This window comes from Carya illinoinensis, chromosome 9 (assembly GCF_018687715.1).
Source record: "Carya illinoinensis cultivar Pawnee chromosome 9, C.illinoinensisPawnee_v1, whole genome shotgun sequence".
NCBI lineage: Eukaryota > Viridiplantae > Streptophyta > Magnoliopsida > Fagales > Juglandaceae > Carya > Carya illinoinensis.
The window spans coordinates 7,592,477-7,611,980 of NC_056760.1; the positions used below are offsets into that span (position 1 = coordinate 7,592,477).

The 19,504-nt window shown below is 33.1% G+C and overlaps 2 protein-coding genes across 2 annotated transcripts; both read left to right on the plus strand.

The window, feature by feature from the left end:
• Positions 1-6,707: 6,707 nt before the first annotated feature.
• On the plus strand, positions 6,708-7,600 carry LOC122277336. The gene is made up of 3 exons (XM_043087295.1): positions 6,708-6,897; positions 7,013-7,114; positions 7,238-7,600. Exons 1-3 carry the CDS (start codon positions 6,820-6,822, stop codon positions 7,493-7,495), a joined length of 438 nt encoding a protein of 145 aa, XP_042943229.1. The 5' UTR covers positions 6,708-6,819; the 3' UTR covers positions 7,496-7,600.
• A 9,115-nt stretch (positions 7,601-16,715) lies between these two features.
• Positions 16,716-18,205, plus strand: LOC122274956 (probable WRKY transcription factor 65). The gene is made up of 3 exons (XM_043083841.1): positions 16,716-17,079; positions 17,300-17,449; positions 17,546-18,205. The coding sequence occupies exons 1-3, from the start codon at positions 16,928-16,930 to the stop codon at positions 17,994-17,996; spliced, it is 753 nt and encodes a 250-aa protein (XP_042939775.1). The 5' UTR covers positions 16,716-16,927; the 3' UTR covers positions 17,997-18,205.
• Positions 18,206-19,504: the final 1,299 nt, after the last annotated feature.

Genomic DNA, 19,504 nt, shown 5'->3' on the forward strand with positions numbered 1-19,504 from the left:
TTTAGCAAAGCAAAGGAAGCTTCCATTTTCTGTATCTCAAACCAATTCTAATAAAAAGTTTGATTTGATTCACTGTGACATATGGGGTCCCTTTTCTACCATTTCTTATTCTGGTTTTAATTTCTTTCTAACCATAGTTGATGATTTCACACGCTATACCTGGGTATACATGCTTAAAAAAAAGTCAGAAGTACATTTTTTAATTTAAATATTTTGCAAAATGGTATTAACACAGTTGAATGTTTTTGTTAAAACAGTAAGATCAAATAGTGGACCAGAATTTTCTCTTACAAAATTCTATAAGGAAAATGGTTTTTACACTAAAGAAACTGTATAGAAACTCCATAACAAAATGGAGTTGTTGAAAGGTTACATCAACACTTGTTAAGCATAGCTAGAGCCTTAATGTTTCAAGCAATTTTTTCCTTATTTTTTTGGAGTGATTGTGTATTAACTACATCGCACATTATAAATAGGATCCCAATCCCTCTTCTTAAAAATAAAACACCTTATGAAATGTTTTTTGACAAAGTACATAATCTTTCACATCTAAAAGTTTTTGGTTGCCTTTCTTTTGCTTCTACACTTAAAATTCACAGACAAAAATTCTATTCAAAAGCCACAAAATCAATATTTCTAGGTTACTCATCTGATGTTAAAGGTTACAAAATAATGGACCTTAACACAAACGAAATCTTTATATCCAGAAATGTTATATTTCATAAAACAATTTTTCCTTTTGCAGCTTTCTCATCCAAATCTAAAACTTATTCTTTTTTGTTTCCTCCTTTAGATTTGTCTCATTATGATTCACATATCAACTTACCCATTGCTTCTCATCAAACTTCATCACATTCTGATATTACTTCTTCTCCTAATATACCTTCACAGATTGATAACACTACTAATCATAGTACTATTTCTCCCAATAATACTTCCTTTCCTAATATAACTTCAGAAGCTTGATTAGATTCCTCATGAAAATCCATCAAATAGCCCACAACTCAGAAGGTCTAATAGAATTAGACAAACACCTAATTTTTTACAGGATTATTATTGTGGCAATGCTTCTTTAAATGCAAACCATGCATCTTCTTCTACTGATTGTTCCTCAACTCAAGGTACTCTCTATCCTATTTCCTCTTTTCTTTCTGCAAATAGATTGTCAGCTTCACATAAAGCCTTTCTTGCCCCTATCACTAATTCCTTATAACCTAAAACCTATAAACAAGTTGCTAAAATACCAGAATGGAAAAATGCTTTGAAAAATAAACTTGATGCTTTAGAGTTAAATAAAACCTGGAAACTTGTTATTCTTTCTAAAACCAAATAGACCATTGGTTATAAATGGTTTTTTCGAATCAAATATAAAGCCGATGGAATTATAGAGAGGCATAAAGCCAGGCTAGTGACAAAAGGTTATACTCAGCAAGAGGGACTGGATTTTTTTGACACTTTTTCTCCTGTGGCTAAGATGACATCTACTAGATTACTACTTGCTGTTGCTGCAATAAAAATGGCATATTTACCAATTAGATGTAAACAATATATTTTTACATGGTGATTTGCATGAAGAAGTATATAAGAAGTTACCTCCTGGATTAGTTGCAAAAGATAACAAAGTTTGTAGGCTTCTCAAAAGTCTCTATGGGCTGAAGTAAGCTTCTAGATAGTGGTTTGCAAAATTGTCTACTGCTCTCATTAGTTATGGCTTTATTCAAGGCAACTCTAATTGTTCTTTATTCATAAAGAAAACTGCAACTTCCTTTGTTGCATTATTAGTATATGTCGATGATGTCTTGCTAGCAAGTGACAGTTTAACAAAAATTTAGTTGCTATAAGATTTTCTACATGACAAGTTCACCATCAAAGATTTGGGGCAACTTAAATACTTCCTTAGATTGGAAGTAGCAAGATAAAAAAGTGGCACCTCTCTCTGCCAAAGAAAGTATGCTCTCGACATACTTCAAGACAATGGTGTTCTTGGTTCAAAACCTATTGCTTTTCCTATGGAATCCAATGTCAAGGTCAATGCAACTGATGCCAATCTTTATGAGGGTCCATCAACTTATAGGAGGTTTGTTGGAAGGCTACTCTACTTAACATTAACACGACCAAACTTAGCCTATTCTGTACAAGTTTTAAGTTTATTTCTTGCTAAGGCTGCTGTTAGTCACTATTAGGCAGCAGTTAGAGTTCTCAGATTTTCGAAAGCCACACCAGGGCAAGGCCTCTATAGAAAAGAGAAACTCTATTTACACGCGACAGTGTGCAATTGGCGCAGAGTCGGTGACGTGGGATGTACACGTGTTTTATTTAAACGGTCGTGTTTCACTGCTTCGCAAACTGCAGAACAAAGGAGTCCCCTGTAGAAGCCAAAACGCTCACTTCTAATGAAAGAAACTTGGATTTTTTGCAGATTTCTGTTTCATGTACCGACAATGGTGGAGGCAAGTTAGCAATAATGAAAGCCATGTAAATCTACAAAAAGAAAAGAAAAAAAAAAAAAAAAGAATTTTACGACAACAAGAAAAAAATTTCAAATTTTAAGAAATAGTTTTTCCTGTTTAACTTTTGAAGATCATTATAAGGATAAAACTGGAGCAAAGATGGCGTTAACCCTTGTTGTTGAAGAGAGAGAGAGAGAGAGAGAGAGAGAGAGAGAGAGAATGTGTCTGTTGTACTCGCTTTTCACCACATCTACAACTACCTTGTTTATTATTTATTTTTTTAGGGGTCAAGGAGTACTATAAAGGAATTAATCAAGTGTAGCTGGGGCAGATGGGATCTTATAAGCAGAGAGGGGGGAGAGGTGCGACGCATTCTGAGCGAGAGAGGAAGAGCCATTGATAGCAGAGTGCAAGGAAGAGCCATTGATAGCAGAGTGCAAAATTAAGCGAGAGATGGAAATGAGAATTGAAATTTTTTTTCTTTGTCTACGTGGGACCTACCATGTCAGCCACTTACACACTGACTTTGCAAATTCGACTGTATATAGAAGAATTGAATAGAGAATTAGTACCGAATAAATAGAAGACCTACACGATCTAGAAAAGACAAAACAATAATATGTTTAGGGAGTTGAAGAAGAGATAAAAAAAAACTTACCATGTGTCGCATTGCATTGTAATTGGCTCAACTGTCAACCAACTCATTAACTAAATTATCTGTAAAACAATAATATGGTCCATGATTGATACTAAAAGGGCAGTGAACCTTAAAACGTAAAATATATATCGTCCTAAATATTATAATAGTCCTGAGTCGGATAAGACTTACCCTTCTCAGAATTACTATCCGAGGTGGGTCAGACTCGATCGAGCCAAATCATCACGCAAGTACCAGAAAAAAGGAGAAGCAAGAATGATATATAATTATGAAGTGTACATAAGATTCGAGCCAAGTATCACCAAGGACAGGTGTGTTTCAGGTTCGAGTTACAGATCATGAATTGCAGGACAAATCTCCTTGGCAAAAGGCCGGGCGCAGTTGAGAGAATGCATCAGTACTCCGTGAAAATTAAACTCAACAAAACATTGGCGGCTGTATGTCAAGGAGACTCGCCCTGTAATTAACGCAGCTCATGTAAACGGGATCTGATGGCCGGGAAATGACCAATCGATCGAGTGAGTTTCATGGCGCGTGAGTTTAATGTTATATATATATATATAGTACGTGCTTAGTTTTTTTTTTTTTTTTTTTTCTTTTTTTCTTTAAAAAGAGTAAGGCCACAAGTCCATGAATAACCCATCCCACATTTATTAATAAACCTTTGCGGAGAAACACCTTAACAAACAGACCAAATCCACTCAACAAAACTATCAACATTAACCAACAAACCTCTAACCCAAAAAAAACACACTAAAGCCGACGCCAAATATAAGCTGTACCCAATAAATCTAACCTTTACAAACCTCGCACCTCGCGTGGCAAATCCACTGCCTCAAACACGCACATCTCACGTATTTACACCCAAACGTGAACCTAGCCAAAAGGTTACATGAAGAACGTCCTACCGTACGTTGGAGAAGCCTTAAACGTAGCCCTACTAGATCAAGTACGATCACCAAAGCATCTATTATATGTTCTAGATACAAACAAAATTATTATCAGCAAGCGGGGGAGTACTCTTTTACTGATAATGTATTTAATTCAGAACCAAGATTATCATCTAGGGAATCATCATCGAGATATTATGACTGTTGATCAATTACATCACATGCAACACAATTCCGGCCATTGATCTCATCCTCCGGCCCCATCATTCAGTGATTTGATAAATGAAGGACTAGACAGAGACATCGACACGCACAAGTTGACAAAGAAATAGATCGAATGGAGGAGTAGACAGAGAAGTACCCCAAATGGCTCTCAAATGAGAGGCTGGCTTTTTACACAAAATAAGGCTACCAAGTCGTGCAAGAAGCTGGCATGCATGCAACCATGAAAATCCAAATTGTCCTTATGAGGCTTTTTTCATGTTATTGCCTGCCTTTGGAGAGAAAGAAATTGAGAAGTTGACAGGTCTTGCTTTTAATAACACCAAGGACAGTCCTACATGCTTGTCATTTTGTTGCTTAGGGGAATGAACCGAGCACTCACTGTATCATCATGTATAAGATATTCGTTTAAAAAAATTGCAGATCATAATCATTTACTAATTTCCTTTGCGTTTTTTTTTTTTTTTTCCGCTTTATCTGAACTTGGCTTCCAGCAGGAATATCTACAGAAATATCCAAACGAGGGAGAGCAGAATGCCAGAAAGCAAGAAAATGAGCTAAAAGAAATCACGTGAAGGATTAATCCGCACCGAACTAGGTTGGAAAAGGCTTATCTGCTCTCTTCTATTGGCCTGTCCTCCACGACAACAAATCAAGAATCCCTAGTCTTTCCTTGGATTCGGACTCGTGCATCGATAGTAGATGTACTTCAAGGAAATTAATTTATTCTGTCACTGATCCCGACCGCTTTTTATGCAAGGTTATATCGAGTTATGCAGCATTCTTTACTGTACATCTCGATGACTCCAGGCATAATTGGTAGAGAACTGACTTTTACGGCTCTAAATAGGTACGAAGAAGGACATGATATGGACAGCAAGATAACATCGAATACTGTGTATTTACAGAGAAGCGCAAATTGAAGTAAAATTCCGAAATCCTTGTACTGTTCAAAATGATAAGTTTCGAAACGGAAGGGCGAAGCCATGGGCCGTCCAATAATCTAGAAAATTAAGTTTTATGATATCTGCATATGTCCGAATCTAAACAGATATAAGAAGCATGGGAACAATGAAAAGGTGACAAAACAGCTCAGAAAATGAAAATAACAAAACAAAACCGAGCCTTTAATTTTTTTCGGTGCAAAAAGCGATACTTATCTTAGATCGTTCGATGCATGTGGAGCACTTTTCGATCTGGACGTGGAAATTACTCAATAATACTGTCAGTACGTTCCTAATCAAGTTCAACCGTACCGCTGTGTGGAAAAAGGCACAGAGATCGATCGAATCAATGAAAGAAGCAAATTAAGGAATTATAAAGCACTAAAATAATATCGATGTAAACTTGCCTCAATAATGCAAAGCAACAGGCCTTGATAAAATTGAAACTCATATATCGTATTGTTGTATGTATGTCGTAGTGTTATCAAGTACCCAACCGTGATTTAGCAAAAACAAAAACAAAATAACCTACTGCGATGAAGAGAGGCAAGTGAAAACTGCAATAATTAAACAGCTAGCGGCCTTTATGGTTGTGATCATAACAGTACTATAGAACCGTGAGCTAGCATACATATGGAAGCGTAAGTACGAAATCAAGGGCATTCTGAACGGAATTTTTTGCTGAATCTAGAAGTAGAAAAGAACGATAAAGAATAAAACAGAATTTGCAGCAATGTCGGAGCATGTGACCTGCGGGCCACAAGCAGCAGCAGCAGAGGGTGGCATGCATGCATGCATGCATGGGAGACAAAGCGAAACCAATCGAGAGGCCCGTGAACGGTGAAAGAGTACAGGTAATTAATGCCTTAATTCACTGCTTCACTCGCTGTTGTCTGAGACCATCCCCTGATCTGATCTCTGACTCATCAGCTCCCACAACCCTTCCCATGCATTTTTTAACAGACTTGTGAATATGACAACTATATCATCCGCTTTCCATTTGTACTGATCATGAGCTAGCCCATCGTCTTTTGGAATTTCTTGTCTAGCTGTCTCGAATTAATCCCCATCGGTTCACGTTGTAAGTTTCTTTTAATTAAGTATTTCTCTTTCATCATTAAAACTAGCCACGCCCAGTACGGTAGGATCTACTTTGCATAGTCAAGCTCTTAATTTACGGAAGCTAGATGAAATATTCGTTTTCGAGCAGTAAAAAATGGTTACCAAGGGTCATGGAATTGCAATTTGGAATTGAAGTCCTAATTTCCTATACCTTTTTGCTATTATATATTATGAGAAAAGATATTACGACCACGTTAATTAAGTTTACTGATATATATATAATCAGCACCATTAATGCCGCTCTCAGTTAATAGACCATTTTAACGTCTTAGAAAATACTTTGATGTCATCATTTTACAAAGGGCAACGGCCTTCTCTTTCCAATTATAATATGAGTTGCACTTTCCAATTTCATACAAGACAAACGGGTAGTAGCTTGGCAATCGGAGATCCCAGGATAAAATCAGCCAATACTCATCCCTCTTTTCCTATTCTATAAAAGCCAGGCCAAACTGATCTAACCTTGCTTAAAACACTTAAAACACACACCCACACACAGAGGGAGAGCGAGAGAGAGAAAGAGATAGAGAGAGATGGCTTCCATGCTGCAAAAGAGGATGACATTGCGAAGAAAGATTCACATCCTGCGAGCCCATAGCAGCTCCAAATCTGTAATGCGCAATCAGTTCTTTCCTTTGCATTACCTATAAGCAAATTTCTTTTAAAGTTGTTCATTTCTCACTTACTTTTCGAGCTCATACTGACTACTTTCTATCACCACTGAAGCTAAAACTCAAATTGGAGGCAATCAAAAGAGAGTACTCGAGACTAATGGCTATTAAAAGACAATATCTAAAGCTGATGAAGCGTATGCAAGTGCCCAATAAGGTCTGCTCTGTGTGTGTGTGTGTGTGTGTGTGTGTGTGACGCGCACCCGCGCGCACACAGGCATATTCTTGCATAATATGATTATTGTATCTTACCAATGTGCATGCATGGAATTTATAACAGGACGTGGAAGTGCACAAGGTGGGGCAGGGATTTCTAGTAAGGGTAAACTGTGAGAAAGGAACCGATAGACTGGTTACAATCCTAGAGGCGTTTGATGAGATGGGTCTTAATGTTCAGCAAGCTAAAGTTTCGTGCAGCAACTGTTTTGCAATGGAAGCCATTGCTGTAGCAGAAGACCAAGCTCTGGATGTAAAGGAAGTAATCAAAGCTCTTCTTAGGACAACTGAAAAGAAAGGGGGAGAGCCAACACATGATTGATGAATAAGCTTGGGTAATAGTTGTAGCTAATATTTATTCGAAGTGATGCGTTTGTTCATCGGGTTACCATCTATATCAAATGAAGGGGAAAACCTTTTTCTGATCTACAGATCACTACTATTTTTTTCCTATAATTTTGTAATATAGACCCCAAAAATTTCAAATTTGACTGTCGAAATTGGGTCACATGGTCAAAATTTTTCATTCATCTTAATTAATAATTAGATTTAATTGATGGTGCAACTTTTAAAAAATATGGTAAAGAGTGAAAATTATTATTATTATTATTATTATTTTAATTTAGACCCATAAAGTAAAAATGATGATAATTTATGGCCGAAATTCTTTATTACTCCAAAAATAGAATTACAATATTTGTGCACATGACGCCTTAGATTAAGAGAGATTATAGAATAAACAGAAAACTGAAAAATAAATAAATAAAGAAAAGAAAAGGAACTTGTACGTACGTGTATATATTAAAATACATTATTAAAGTACTTGCTTTAACAAAATTAAGCAAAACCAATGAGTCACCTAAAGCAAGAAAAAATTTCGCAACTTCAATCTCCTAGCTAATTATCATAGATAAACGTGTGTTAAAAAATAAGGATATGCATCTAGACTGAATTTTTTTCGGTTCAGTTCATTTTGAAACCCGAAAAATCAGGTGAATTTGGGCGGTTATCCATCCAAATAGGATCTAAGCGGGTAGAATACCCACCTAGATTCGATTACAGATGTCGGATATCCGTATCCCCTATCAAGTTTTATTCATTAAAAAAAACCCAATTATACAAAAAGCTCCCAAGTCCCTTGATTCTTCGATTTTCCCAATAAACACATGAAAAAGCTGGGGAGATGAGAAATTAAAAAGGTAACTTCTAATAAACACATGAACGTACGACACATTCTCGTTATTTCTAAGCTAGCTAGCTCGATCGTGAAAATTGCATACTGCAAATTTGAAGTGGGTAATCTGTTGATGAGATTTGGATATATTATGTCCACTACAAAAAAAATGCTTATACGTGATCAGTTATTTACGATAAAAATAACCATTTTCTACTAACATAGAGAATTAATCGCACATAGTTCAGCTAGCTACATGTACGCCTAGGCTCCTAGCCTACATCTACATAAGCGAGCGTCAAATATTTTACAATGTCAAGCCGAAATAGGCCAGTATACAACACAAGTATTATTTATACCGATCTTAACCTCATGAATTACATTGAAAATTTACAATATATATATATATATATATATATATATATATATATATATATATCATTATCAGAAAATATGGGTTGCCGGCCTGCAATGCCTCAAAACCCCCATTCGTATTAGAGAAATGCTTAATTAGTTATTAATGAAAATCTACAAAATTTATATTCGGTGGAAGTATTGCCAAATGACCATCTCAATTATTCTCAGACGACAAGTGTGCAAGATCTTCTAGTGTGGGTACGTACGTAATCAATCTCCTGGCCAGTCCATTTTTGTGGAATTGGGCTGACCTTCGAAATGAGAGCTTACCATACAGCAAGCACATCAGATTCACATTGGCCCAACAACTACACAATGAGGCGAACTTTTAATTTGGGTAGTAAAGTCTATCTGTCATGCCCACTTCCTCGATCATATATATAAAAAATTTATTCATCAATTTTTTTTTTATTATTATCTCATCATCTTATGATGAGATAAATTAAAATTTTATTTTAATTAAAAATCTTATCCATCATCATCCTTTTACAACAATTTAAGAGGAAAAAATTTTCCCATTTTTTCTATGTTATGATAAGATAAATTAAAATCTTATTTTATATTTCGAGCTTGTCTAATAATTATTTTATTTTAATTTCCTCATTTCTTTTAATTTTATCTAGCAACTTTCACATTTAGAATACCGGAGATTGTATAAGTTTTCCAATGGTCCCACTTCTACTTCTACTTTCTCTCTACAGTATCTAGAGGGCATATTTAAGTCGAGGGCTCACTCTATCTTAAAAGCCCAATATGAAAGCAACCCATAGGAGAGGTCCTTGGTGATTGAAGGGAGTTAGAAAGTTCAAAGTTTCTCAAAGTTACACATACATCATGCCATCTTTCACAGAAAGATAGAGATTTCACGTAGTTACGTGATCATTTCAAGTATCGGATGATGATCCATACCGATAAATTCTGAGTAAGACAAGCGTCACGTATGAGCCTATATATATCATGTAACCCTTGATAGTAAGGGATCAAACTCTTTTTTGAATTCTGAATCATTTGGTTACATTTTACTGACTTAAATATTGGAGTTTTTTTTCAAGCAGATTACGCCAGGTCCTCTTGACAGCACATGGTTGAACGGTTGTAGAAGGAAAGTGGGATACATCCTTAACAGTAGCCTCTCCTAAGTTTGAATCCATCCTTTGTGTCTCGTTGATTATAAAATAATAATAACAACAATAATAATAATAAATAATATTTTCAAATGAGAAGAAATAGATTAAAAAAAAAAAAAGCTATAAACCGCTAACCGCCACCGAAAATAAATTCCAAAATTTTGGGCAGAGGTTCAGTTATTATTTAAAAAGATAGGAGTAATATTAGATAATATTTTAGGGTGTGTAAGTTGTATGTACTTTTTAAAAAATATATAATTTATTATTAAAAAGTAATATTTTTTATGTACATCTCAAATTTATTCATTTTTTTAAATAAATACATAGAAGTCGGGATTTACATATTTTAAAACTATAAATATCATTTTTCAAATAATAATAATAGAAGGCAGGACTGGTAATTAGGAGCTACCTACCTTGGTTTGGACCCTTAAGAAAGCAGTCATGACCACATGATAATCATACAAATAATTAGTTGTTAATCCAACGCAAACCCAATATTATATTTATACATGTATGATGCATCCGTTAATTAATTTTTCAAGAGTCATTAATTATTTATTATATATATTATATCCATCAATGCACACAGACTAGCTAGGAACTTGCCACGCAATAATGCAACGAATAAGCTGCTAGCATTGAAAACATCGAAGCAGCAATATTATAAATATGTACATTGTGAACATAGGCACTAAAAACAAAAATAAATTAGTTAAAAGTTCAACAAAAGGATCGGATAATGAAGAAGTGGCCCTACTAATTAAATATTAATCTTAGATGACAAATAAAAGTCTCCAGAAGACATCGTTATCATCTGACCCGGCCTTTATCATTAGTTTATCCCGGAGGATGATCATGTCACCCACTTAATGATGAAATGTAAGATTTTTTTTTTAATTTTTATTTTTGAAACATTAATGTTTGAATTAAATATTTTCTTCATGAGAAATATTATCCATATAAAAAGATTTTATAAAATTAAATTTATAAATTGACATAATTTTATATTATATACTGTTATATTTATTTTATAATAAAAATAAATTTTAGCTATTTAATTATAACTAAATGATTTCTCTTTTTGATAAGTGTAGGCCGCTTTTAACTCCATGTCAAACTAATTTTCATATGCATCACGTGTTGTCTTCATCCATCAAATCATTTAATAAATTCTGATTTTCCCAACAATTCATTCTCCCTTCAAGTTAATTTGGAGATTTGTCCCATTTGAAGAAGGCACTTATATATATATATATATATATATATATATATATATATATATATATATATATATATATATATATATATATATATATATATATATATATCACTCCCAAGAACCGGCCTGGTGGAAATGAAGGACATTAGAATATTGTAGCAGTATATATATTTCATCTCCGTTGTCTTTAGAGTCTAAAATGAGAGTTAAATAAATACATGAAATAAATACTATAATCGCTACATCATAACTACTATTTTTAGATGAAAGATTTCGTCAAAAGAAATAATTGGTTTATGTTGTAGTTAATATTTATCGAGCAGTACTTAATTAGTTTTATTCGATAGTCCTAAGCTTTATTTGGTTATGCAGTTCAGATGAGATGTAATGAGATATTTTATTAAAAATTGAATAAAATATTATTATAGTATAATTTTTTTAATATTAGTTTTGTTTTGAGATTTGAAAAAAGTTGAATTGTTTATTATATTTTGTGTAGAAATTTAAAAATATGATAATAATTATATGAAATAAAATGAAATAATTTAATTTTGTACAATCAAACCAACCCTTACATAATAGGAACATTAATGAATATTATAATTAAGATTCTGGTATTTATCTTTTCTCTCATACTTCTAGGTCTTAATTAGAATTTGAAAGTAACCCTAACATAAGCTATGCTACACATAAGCCCACGCAGCACATAACACATATTTTTTTAAATTTTTTAAAAAAAATTAAGTTTATTCTTCTTAAACTAATTGAATTCTTTTACCCATTATCCATATATCAAATATTTGGTAAAAGAAAAAAAAAGTGTAGTGTTTAGCATATGGGCTTATGTTTAGAATTTTTTCTCCAACATATCTTAATCCTAGTCATTAACTACTCTGGTACCGTTTGGATAATAAGTTGATATAAGATAAAAATTAAAAGTTGAATAAAATATAATTACAATATAATATTTTAATATTATTATCATTTGTGATTAAAAAAATATTGAATTGTTTATTATATTTTGTACAGAAATTTAAAAAAATTATAATGATGAGATAAGATAAAATAAAACATTTCTTATATTCAAACTGGGCCATCTATCTAAATTCTAGAACATTGGGCTAAGCCAACTTAGACATTAAATTCAAACACACAAATAGTTCCGGGAAGGAAGAATTGTCTAGCGGTTAAGGACTGGTTTAGGTGGTGAAGTATTATGAGAATACTCAATTACTATTTATTATTTTATCTTTATTTTTTCTTACTTTTTATTATTTTGTACTATTATTTATTATTATTCAATATTTTATTTTTATTTTTTCACTATTATTCATAGAGTATATGAGGTCATTACCTCACTATCCAAATACAATCTTAATGTACCATAACTTTTATGCATGCATTTTCATCCTTCATCCTTTCCAGATGTGATCCCCGATAAAAGAAATGTTTTAGTCGAAAAAAATCTTTTAAAATTAAATTTACAAACTAACATGATTTAATATAATAAATTATAATATTATAAAATTATTTTTACTGTAAAATAAAAATAATTATATACGTATCATATAAAATTATATCAACTTATTTATTAATTTATTTTTATAAAATTTTTATGTAATTATATCACTTCTCCGACAATAAGGACTTGTGCCGAAAGATTACTGTTCAACTTATGAACCCTATATAACAAGGGCCGGCGCTGGCCGGAAAGACGTACGTGCGAATTACACTTCATTGGTTACCAGTTATTGGAATCAGAAATATTAAGGGTAGATATGTAATATATTAATTTTATATGTATATACATATGCATATATACACACCGACAACACGTTGGTCATGTTTGATTTTTGTTGAAGTACTATGAAGTGTATACATAAATATTATGCACGCGATAGAAAAGACTGAAAAGTGATGAGAAAGAAAAGAAAAGTGAGAAAAATAATGCTGTGCAGGCCTGCGTAGAGGAAAAAAAAAAAAAGGAATATGTTGGAATTCAGGAGAGAGTCCCAAGAGATAAATATGAATGTGAAATTAGAGGAAGGCAAGAGGAAGTTTCTGTTCCTTGGAAATGTAGTCGTTGAGACTTTTATGAGATAGGTTTGACGAAGAGTTAACCAATTTAACCAAACACACGCACACACATTTATATATATATATATATATATAGAGAGAGAGAGAGAGAGAGAGAGAGAGAGAGAGTATGTAATTGGGGCATTAACGATGCCGTGGGTTAAGGAAGTCACAGATTGAGAACATTAAATAATCTAATAGAAAAATCGATAGAATATATTCAAATTAGAAAAATTAATGCGTAGTCGTGAACAGAAAATTATTAAATAGTCACATTGCTTCACGCATTTATCAACTCCATATATATTAACATTTTATTTCTATGTTTGATTTAGGTAGCAAATTGTCCAATTCGTCGTTTCCATCCCTTTCCGAGTTGAGAGGGACAGACACGGAGCAATAACTCATGACGTAGTCAAGACTCCCAAGTATTTCAACATCGTGGGCTAGCTATCCATATATCTTCCTTCCAACTTATATTAATATTATATGTATATAGAGAGAGAGAAATGATAGTGTGCCCCCCGGACTGTACCGCTCCATTATACCACTTATTAATTTAATTTTTTATTTTACTTAATTATTAAAAAATAATTTTTAATGTATTGATGTATTTTTTTAAAATTATTTAAATATATTAAAACAATATGAAAACAAAAAATAACAAAAAAAAAAAATTCAAATGGTGCTAGGTGGCATACCCAACTGTCTTTGTTGTGCGTCAGCCTATCACTGATCGTGTGTGTATATATATGAGAAATGATATTTACAGTTGTAGTTGTGCAAGCGGCGTACAGTCGTTTTGAAAAAAATGAATTAATATAGGACCCACATGAAAAAAAACTAACTTTTTAATCGTAGATCCCACTTTTTTTCAAAACGATTACACGGCGTTTGCAATTCCACAACTATATGTAGCATTGCTCTATATATAAATATGCAATATTGTCAAATGTGGAAGTACTACACCAATATTCCTCAATAATTAATTTCAATGTTCGTCAGTGTGAATTCTATATATATATATATATATATACACTTCGATTTATTAGTGATAACCCTCCAGATGATAGAAGTTTGCTTCCTTTAATTAGTGATAATCCTTTGTAAGTAGTATTCACTTTGGTTCATTTAGGTCTCGTTTGGTTATGTAGTTAAATAAGAGGAGAGAAAATGATATATTTTATTAAAAATTGATCAATAAAATATTATTATAATATAATTTTTATTTTAAGATTTAAAAAAATTAAATTATTTATTATATTTTATGTAAGAATTTAAAAAAAATTATAATAATTATATGAAATGAGAAGATATGAGATAATTTAATTTTGTATAATCAAACCAGTTGTTAATTTCTCCCTACCTAACTAGCTAGCTAGCTTTTGGTGGTATTTTTTGTCACTATAATTTAATATGGGATCAAAGGAATCATAGGTATATACCTACTGAAAACTTTGTCTAAATTGTGAATACATACAAATAATTTGATGTGTTAGGTTCCCGTTCATCATGCACATATGCGTTGTTGGAAAAAAATAATTAAAATTAAAAGATGATGATGTTGAGATTTCAAATAAAAATTGCTACATCCAATGATTTTCATGTTTAGTAATATTAAAAAATAAACGGATGAGATCAGTTTTTTATGCACCACAATCAATCTCAACCGTTTAAATTTATTTATGTAACATGACATATTCAGTGAATTCTTTTTATTTTTTATTTTTATAAACAGTGAATTCTTTTTATTAAATACTGGCCCGTTCAAAAAAAAATATATATGAAAATTTAATGGTATCCCTTCGAGATTGATTAATATGTACGTGATATTGCTCGCGCGATATGAGGGGGAAAAATTAACGTAGATGATAACTAAGAGAAGATTCATTTGACTTTTCCAAATAATAAAGAAATGCACGTTTAAATATATACAGGGTAAGTTCAAGTTGCATGGGAGGATTGGTGCCATTGGATGAAGGAAACGATAAAGACGAAGTTGATGACATCATCAGCTTCAAATTAAATTAAGCAGGTTGCATTCATTACATTGCACTGTACCTTAATCGGAAGTGCCGTGTGAACCCGATCAAAGTGGTTCACCCTTTCATTGAAGTGAGAAATTTTTTATTATATATTATATATTTATTTATTTATTAAATTTATTTTTGTAAGCCAGATAGTTAATTTAGTTAATTAGTTTGGATTAATCTCTGATCAGATTATTTGGACGCTTCTGATTATGGCTAAAAACTTGAATAGGAGGAAGCTCTTTGGATTTAGGTTTATTTGGAAGGATATAATTAAGTATAAATCAAGAGAAATAATTTAATGATTTTATATATAAAAATAAATCTATAAATTAATATGATATATTAAATTATAAAATTATTTTTATTATAAATCAGTTCTCTTAAATCAACAAAAAGGTCGGGCCATGTACTGACTCTAATTTAATGGGTTGGTTATGACGAATGAATCGTCCTCAACCTCCGATGGTTCGGTATTAAGAACTAAAAAGAAAAAAAAGCCTACTAAACATTTAAGAAGTTGAAATTAAACCAAACCTATATGATTCGAATTCAACTAAAATCGAATCTATTTTCAGGTACTGTTTCATCCAACCGAAAATGAAATTAATTAAACATCGCCAAATTTGTGTCATGGGAGTTATATTAATAGCTCTGTTAATCCTTATTTTCATTAATATTTTTTTTTTTTGTGTGTGCAGATATTGTTGTAATATAATAGGCTCCATAGAATGAATCAAAACTTCATGTAATTTGATATTTAATTTTTTAATTATTAATTTATTTTATTTTATCATATTTTACTATTCTACCTATTATATATTAATTAGTAATCAAATTCTAATTAAATTATGAGTTAAAAAATTTATATGTACTTCATTTTCCAATCCAACCATATTTTATTCTATTAAACATTTTGAAAATATTCAGAAGAGAGAGGGAGGGTTATAGAAAAATAATTAAATAATGATTTTATTGATTTGCTCGAGTAACTATCAAATTTAATTATAACTTTACATTTATTGTAGCCAAAAGTCAAAGAATTTAAAATTGACTAATCTAATATAAGCTATTTTTATCTCAGTTAAAAAGTTACTTTATTTTTATATATGGCTATTCCGATAATAATGCTCTAAGAAGTTAAAATTAAACCAAACCTATATGATTCGAATTCAACTAAAATCAAAGCTATTTCCAGACCATTCCATCAAACCAAAAATGAAATTAAACATCACCAAATTTGTGTGTCATGAAAGTTTTAGTAATAGATCTGTTAATCCTTATTTTCATAGATATTTTGTGTGTGCAGATGTTGTTGTAATATTATAGGCTTCATAGAATGAATCAAAACTTCATGTTGATTTCCAATAAAACCAGAGGTTTATCCAAAAAATCATTAAAGTTGCTTTCAAATGGCGATACGAATATGTAATTATGTATAGTTTAATTAGAAGATTATTTATCGAACATATTTGTTTGCACGTCCTGAAATAAACTAAAACCCGGCCAACATGCCGGCCCATTTTTAAAGGACCCCCATTTTGTTCGTAAGCCTCTCTTACTTCTTCCTCTTCACCCCTCTCTCCCTCTCTCTCTGTCTCCGTCGGCCACTATGTATATTTCCTAAAACTATCATAGCAGTACTAGTACCAAACGGTAAAATACAGATCAGCGCTCTATATCCAGTATATATCGTGAATACTTAGCCATGGACGGCAGATTCATCACCAGCCCTTTTATCAGTAGTTCTGGGCAAGAAGAGAACATTGACAGCACCCCCGAAAATGGGGCCGAATCCCCTCCTTCCACCATCTTTGACGACATGAAGATCACCTCCTCCGTTTCGTCCCCAAGAAAAAGGTCAGTGTTGTTCTACTATCTCTACATCAATCCCTATATATGCCCTATCATCCTCGTGATTCACGCCTCGCCCTTCACATGCACAAGATGAAACGTGGGCACTTTCACTAGTTCTCACTCTGCGTAATTCGCAACCATACTCCTAAAGTTTCTTATTTCTTGGAGGAAAAGTTGGTATCTTTGAGCCTAACAGCTGAAAACGTGATGGTATTTGTTGCAGTCGGCGTGCCATACAGAAAAGAGTGGTGTCAGTACCAATCAAGGACGTAGAAGGGTCCCGGCTCAAGGGAGAGAGCAATACTCCACCGCCCGATTCTTGGGCTTGGAGGAAGTATGGTCAGAAACCCATCAAAGGATCTCCCTATCCCAGGTAACTGAACTATATCTATCGAGCTTCCTTCTGCGTATATACGTATTGCTGTAGAACTAGAGATTGATCGAAGGTTGTATGTTCGATTTATCGCAGGGGTTACTACAGGTGCAGCAGCTCGAAGGGATGTCCGGCGAGAAAACAGGTAGAGAGGAGCCGCGTGGACCCCTCGATGCTAGTGGTCACCTACTCCTGCGAGCACAACCATCCATGGCCGGCTTCTAGAAACCACCACTCGACGAACAAAAACGTAAAGCCCGAAACCATCGCAAGCGCCAAGCCCGAGCCGGAGGAGAAGTTCGCGGATCTAGGGGACGAGTCGTCGTTGATGGCGAGCGACGAGTTCAGTTGGTTCGGCGACATGGAGACGACGTCGTCGACAGTGCTCGAGAGCCCCATTTTTGCGGAGAGGAGTTCAGGCGACGCCGACGTGGCGATGTTTTTCCCGATGAGGGAGGAGGACGAGTCGCTCTACGCCGATCTGGGGGAGCTGCCGGAGTGCTCCGTCGTCTTCCGCGGCGTGGGACCACGACTCGAGATCTGCTGACACGTGTATCGGGACCCACCCAAACACGCCCCCTCTTCCCGGTTTGTCAAATTGTGCGCGTTTCGTGCGACACAAGACACCGATTCTTTTCTCCGTTACATTGTTTTTATTTTATTTTTGGTAATTTTATTCCTTAGAAAAAGAATTTGCCTTTGTTTTCAGCTTCTTAAATGAATGAATAATAATAATAATAATAATTAAATGTCTTATTATTTTTTTTTCCTTTTTTCTTAACTTGGTTTGTACGGTTTCGGATATATTTGATCGGGGCCTACTAATCATGATCGGTCAAGTTCAAAAGTAAAGGAATATTTGGAGCATTCACATTTTTTTTTTTTTTTTTTTATAATTCGAATTTTTTATTTAGAGAATTTGATTATACGATCACTATATTCTTAATTGAAACATTTATATTTGATTTACTAAAATAGTTTCCAATCGAAAATTTTAGAAAAACTCCTCGAAAGCTCTTCAAGGTAATTCCAGATTTGTACGTATACTTTTTTGTATGTTTTTGAAGCCTGATTTGAGAAAACTAATCCCTTCTATGATGTGTGCGTTTGTGAAGAATGCATTTTCTATTATATGTTTATTTTTTTTTATCGTTTGAAAATCTTGCTTCCCTCTTTTGATTTTTTTCCTGAAAATTATTTTTAGAAATTGTTTTTCGGGTTTATTTCAATCAATAAATTATTATTATCTTTCGAAAAATATAAATAAAAGTGGCAACATTTACAAATATGGCTATTGAAATTAAAATAATAAAAACAAAACGCAATAGAGAAATAATAATTTTCTGATTGCTGGGGATTGTTCAAAGAAAACAAAAAACAAAAGGAATTTCCCAAACTCGAGCCCCTTTTTGTTTTGGGGTTGAATCGAAGATAAATGATGACAGTGATTCATAAATGCCAACTTTGGTTGGCTGAAGGAAGGGAGGAAGAAGGAGCTTTCTAATAGTTGTAATTGAATTCTCTGGCCGCCCTAACCTTAAAGTCAAACTTGAACCAACAAATTTCTTGACTTTTAGGTGCTATAGCTGGCAAATTTTTGCCTTGAATTGCACCCATATATATAATTCGGTGGTTACTTCAAAACAATTTAAATAAAAATTCATAGCCGCCCATGGTTTGGATAAACTTGTATTTTTTTTTTCTTTTTTTTTTTTTTGGGATAGCTTATTTTGAAGCAGCCAAGACAGAGACATAGATCTAAATTATAAAAGGGGAGTGGTTGAAGAGGATAAGGGATCAATCATCTTAGTGGTGGAGGTGTATTGTACTATACCACCTTAAAAATTATGCATTACACATCTTTGTTTCGTTTCATGATGACAAAATGTAAGACATATCAGGATTTAGATTAATTCATAAAACCCCTCATTAATCTTTTATATATATATATATATATTAAAATGGCTTTTATTTGACTAGCCTGCTCATATTTTAAGCAGTGTCACATGGTGAGTCAAGGTAATGCCACCCTAGATTTGCTTGCCCTTCTTATGA